Here is a 5,269-nt window from a genome sequence, read left to right as displayed (position 1 = left end):
ATGAAAACCACTTGTTTTGAATCCATCGTGAATTTGTTGCTTCAGGATGAGTTTACAAGCTCAGTCTAGTTGTCATTTTCCACATAGGCTAGGGTTTCATGACCTTTGAATTAGTTTTTAACAAACTAAAGCTTTTAAAACCCAAAATAACTTTATAATAAATTCTTGACCACTGGTGGTCAGCTAACCGGGCAGAGTTGGATAACTATCTGCATGTGAACAGGCGAAGGTGTTGCGGTCTTGTCATAAGCGGCACCTTGCATGTCAATCCCGACGGTTGCGATCAACTAACTGCATGTGACAACCGTTGTTGACCGCTAACTCCATGGTTTTCTCTACACGGTTCCGATAAGGTTATGGTGAACTATGACTGTTCACATGTTACATTTCCATGGTAATTGTTGCGGTTAATGCTAATCCCGGTGGTCAATCCATGTGTTGTTCACATGCAGACTGCTAGAACCATCCCCGATACGGTTTACAACTGGCGGCTTGTCTGCAGTTCTGAACCCTTATGGTCAACATCGCCTGGTCACATGACCACGATTCCATTGTGGTCTAAGGACGTGGTTGGGAGCTTGTTCATTGTGTTTTGGAATTTTTTTCATTGCAAATGAATAAGGTCGAGGATTTATTAACTTAGGTTTTTAGGGGTTTAGCCTTGGTGCATTATTTTTTTGTAATAAGTGGCAATGGTTAAGGCTGGAAAAAAAAATCGCTGCTGCTGCTCTGCGCGTGGGCACACATGAGCCTGCCCTCGCCCTAATTTCGCTTCTACTGCTGCTCGATCGACCAGCCCCATGGATCCTCCGGATCCGCCTGGAGGGGATCCGGAACTGCAACAAGCCTTTTCCACCCTGGTTAAATCTCTGCCTCAACAACGACCAAGGCCAACAATAACCAAGTTTGTAAAGAAACTAGATGTGCTACATGAAGTACATTTGCCTCCGACCATTCCTCGCATGGCAGCCATCTCACTAGCGGAGAAAGGATTAATCGGCCAATTTACAGGACTATGGCCCTCGCCCAAAACTGTGCAAAGGTGGGTTGAGCGAAACTGGGCAGACAAGATCCAAGGGAAAATATCCATCAGGTTCTGTGGTAGAGGATACTATACCTTTCACTTTGAAACTAAGGAGGACAAGGACCTAATCTTCAGAAACGGGCCTTACTTCATGGATTCCAGGGGTCTCTATCTCAACAAATGGACCCCGGATTTCGATCCAGAGCTAGACATTCCAAGTGCCGTTCCTGTTTGGGTCAGGCTTCCCCATCTCCCTCTCCACTGTTGGGGCGATGACTCGGTCAAAGCAATAGGAAACGCGGTCGGAAAATACATAGATCGCAGTGAACCCAAGGACAACATGCAAGCCTGTGCGCGAATATGTGTTGAAGTTGATCTAGGGCGCGGACTACCGGAAGCAATCAAACTGAAAGTAGACGAATGGTGCCATATTCAACAGCTGGACTACGAACAGATACCCTTCAAATGCAAGGTATTTCATGAATATGGACATTTTTCTAATAGATGCACTAAACTTATAAATGTAAAATCTACAGAGCAAGAAGGGCAATGGGAAACGGTTAAAAGAAAAAAATCAACTCCATCCTTGAAGCAAGTAGAATCTGAAACCCCGGGACCTTCCCATCAGCATCCCATTCACCCTCAATCATCCCATCAGCAACCCCCCTCGTCCTCTCAGCAGCCCCCTCCTCATACCCCCTCCTCACCCCCTCGACCCTCGGATCCCTCCATTCCTCCATCTTCCAATCCTTTCGCATCCCTTTCTGAGGAAGATCCCGAGCAGGATCCCCCTTTAGCCGATCAGCCTCTCCATTCCTCACCCCCTCACTCTTCCCAGCCCTCCCTTGATATCAACTCCACAAGGATCACCAGAAGTACATCAAAGGACCATGGAGCGGCCAGCGACATTCCAAAAAAGAATGGGCCTGGAAGAAAGTCGGCTAAACAACATAGAGAAGAAAGTGCACAGAAAGATATAGCAATGGGATCCCAGACGCCTATAGAATCCTACATCCTTGGACACTCGGACAAGGAAAACAACAACAAAGGCAAAGAGAGGCGAGCACCTCTCCACACCACTGGTAAATCATGATGAAAACGCTATCCTGGAACAGCAGGGGACTAGGGCACCCCTCCAAGAAAGCAGCCCTTAAGGAATTAATACAAAGTGAAAAGCCCGAAATTATCCTTATCCAAGAGACAAAGCTTGATCAGTCCGAAATCAATCGACTCATTAATCAACAAAAGAATTACAGCGGCTGCGCCAGTGCAGCAAGAGGAGCCTCAGGTGGCATCCTAACAATGTGGGACAACAGCAAATGGAGCTGCAACTTCATCAAAATTCATCAGAACTGGATTAGTGTAAAACTAGAAAGCAAGGAAAATGGAACAGGGGTAACAATATACAATGTCTATTCACCGAACCACTACAGGGAAAAAGAAGTATGCTGGAACACACTGGAGACAAATATAGAAGAAGACCATGACAACAATCTCATTCTAGCAGGGGATCTAAACCTGGTCATGCATACCAATGAGAAAAGAGGAGGAAACTTCAGTTCAGACCCATTCAGAAACCGGCTTGAGCATATTATGCAGGAGAAAGATCTGGTAGATATAAAGCCCAAGAACCGAAGGTGCACCTGGAGCAATAGGCACCTAGGAGCAGGCAACATTATGGAAAGGCTTGACCGGTTCCTCATCAACATTGCATTCCTATCCACCTTCTCTACCGGTCAGTCAGACATCCTCAACACCTCTGCCTCGGACCACTATCCAATCACGCTTACCTTGCACAGTCATAGCCAACTTGGACCCCTTCCCTTTAAATATTCTCCCCTCTGGAAGCGAATCTCTGCAGCTAGAGATGTGGTGTGGCAGGCTTGGACCCAGCATGTGGAAGGCTCCCCGATATATATCTGGGAATCAAAGCTAAAGCAATCTAGGCAGGCTCTTAAATCTTGGGCAAAGACCAACTACCAGGAACCAGAGCTGATAAAAAAGGAAATCAAAAAAAACCTTGAGGTAGTACAGCAAAATATTGAAGTTGTTGGACTCTCCCAGCACACAAAAGAAGATGAGATAAGACTGTATACCCAGCTGAGGCAAACAGCTAGAGATGAGGAGATTAAATGGAGGCTAAAGTCAAGACAGTTATGGCTGCGTGAAGGAGACAAAAATACCTCTTATTTTCACAAGCAAGCTACAGTCAGAAAGGCAAGGAACACCGTGAGCACAATTAAAGACAGTGAAGGGAACAGCTACGAGACCTAGGACTCCATTAAAGAAGCAGCAACCACTCACTTTAAAAATCTGCTAACAGAGGACAAAAGTGAAGAGGACTACTCAAGTTTACTTCAATACATGACTAGAGATGTCACCCAAGAAATGAATAGCAAGCTCACACAAGAAGTAGAAGAGGAAGAGGTTCAAAAGGCAATCTGGAGCCTCCACCCGGACAAAGCTCCAGGCCCAGATGGGTTCCCAATCAATTTCTACAGAGAATTCTGGCAGCTGATCAAAAAAGACCTCCTAAAGATGATACGTTGGGTCCTTCGGAAAGGCAAATTGGGGGGTTACACCAACTCAACCTATCTAGCTCTAATTCCCAAAGAGAACAGGCCCTCCACCTTCTCTAGATTTCGACCCATATCCCTATGCAATTCTACATACAAAATAATTACAAAAATCTTGTCTTCAAGACTCAAGCCTCATCTCCCCTCATTAATCTCAGAAAATCAAGGAGGCTTCCTGCCTAATAGACACATCTCTGATTCCATTCTTCTCGTGCAAGAGGCCATCCATTCTAGTATAAGCCGAAAGGAAAAAGGCTTCGTCCTAAAGCTAGACCTCGCCAATGCCTTTGATAGGGTCAGACACTCCTTTCTGTTTGTTGTATTGCATAAAATGGGATTCAATACTCCATTCATTAATATGATCAAAGCATGCATTTCGAATCCTTGGATCTCCCCTTTGGTTAATGGAAGACCTTGTGCTGCCTTTCAATCCTCCCGAGGCCTCAGACAAGGCTGCCCCTTGTCCCCTTACTTATTTATTCTCATGGCCGAATCCCTTAGCAAAGCCTTGGATTACAACCGAAGAATTGGCCTAATCACTGGTATCCAATTCGAGCAGGGTACAAAGAATATCAACCACTCCCAATTTGCAGACGACACCCTCTTGATGGGAGGAGCTTCGATCACCATTGCTAGGTGCTTCAAAAAGATTCTAGACCAATTCATGGATTATTCTGGAGGAAAAGTTAACCAAGTTAAAAGTTGCATCTATGGTTGGAATGCAACAAACCACACCATACACAGCATTGCAAGCACTCTAGGAGTCTCATACAAGCTAGACTAGAGTCACTTCACTTATCTAGGGATGCCGGTGAGTATGGGACCTCTGAAGACCAACACTTGGAATGAAATCCTTGATAAAATAAAAAGGAAAATTCAACAATGGGGATCTATGTGGCTGAACCCAGCTGGACGTCTTGTACTCCTAAAATCAGGTCTGACCTCTCTGCCCATTTACCGCTTCTCCTTGATTCAAGCTCCAATGACCTTCCACCATAAAATGGAAAAAGCTCTTAGACACTTCCTCTGGCAAGGAGGAAAAACGAAGAAAAAAAAGTTTAACTTGGTTAGCTGGAACAATGTCATCCAGCTCCATGAGAAAGGAGGTCTTGGAATAAGATCTCCAAAACTTCTGAACTTAGCTCTCGGGGCTAAAATTGTCTGGAGGCTAATTTCAGGGACACAGCATGGTGGAAATCAGTCCTAGAGGCCAAGTACCTAAACAGCACTAGGCATCAATTGTTGGACACCAATATTCCCAGCAGAGACAGTACCAGCATCTGGAAATTATGCAAGAAAATCATTCCCTTCATGGCCCAACACACTTCAAAATTCCCAGGAGGAGGGAGCAGCATTAGTATCTCCAATGACAGAATATTAGGTCAGCGTCCTATAGGATCCAACATAGAGGCAATTCCAGCTATAAGTTGGCTTAATAATAGAGGAATCTGGTGTCTAGCTCAAATAACGCAATGGGGAAATCTCTCTCAAGCTTGGACAGGATGGACACTACCGGATTACCCTAGAGATCTAGAAACAAGCATCCTAGCCCTAAAGAACCTTTTGCATAGTAAACCTCCGATTCAAAGAGGCAAAAAAGACAGCTATCGCTGGGACCCTACGGGAACCCTTTACACAGCCAAAGCAGGGTATCAACAACTGTGTGAAA

At 45.1% G+C, this 5,269-nt stretch overlaps 1 protein-coding gene across 1 annotated transcript; it reads left to right on the top strand.

Annotated features, from left to right (window-relative positions):
- The first annotated feature begins 2,113 nt into the window (after positions 1–2,113).
- On the top strand, positions 2,114–3,298 carry LOC149250879 (uncharacterized). The gene has a single exon (XM_089453778.1). The coding sequence runs from the start codon at positions 2,114–2,116 to the stop codon at positions 3,296–3,298; it is 1,185 nt and encodes a 394-aa protein (XP_089309904.1).
- Positions 3,299–5,269: the final 1,971 nt, after the last annotated feature.

Source organism: Pinus tabuliformis, chromosome 7 (genome assembly GCF_031772625.1).
Source record: "Pinus tabuliformis cultivar Carrire ecotype Pingquan chromosome 7, CPIR1, whole genome shotgun sequence".
NCBI classification, from domain to species: Eukaryota; Viridiplantae; Streptophyta; class Pinopsida; order Pinales; family Pinaceae; genus Pinus; species Pinus tabuliformis.
The sequence above is the reverse complement of the archived record's forward strand: the minus strand, read 5'-3'. Positions and strand labels throughout refer to the sequence as shown.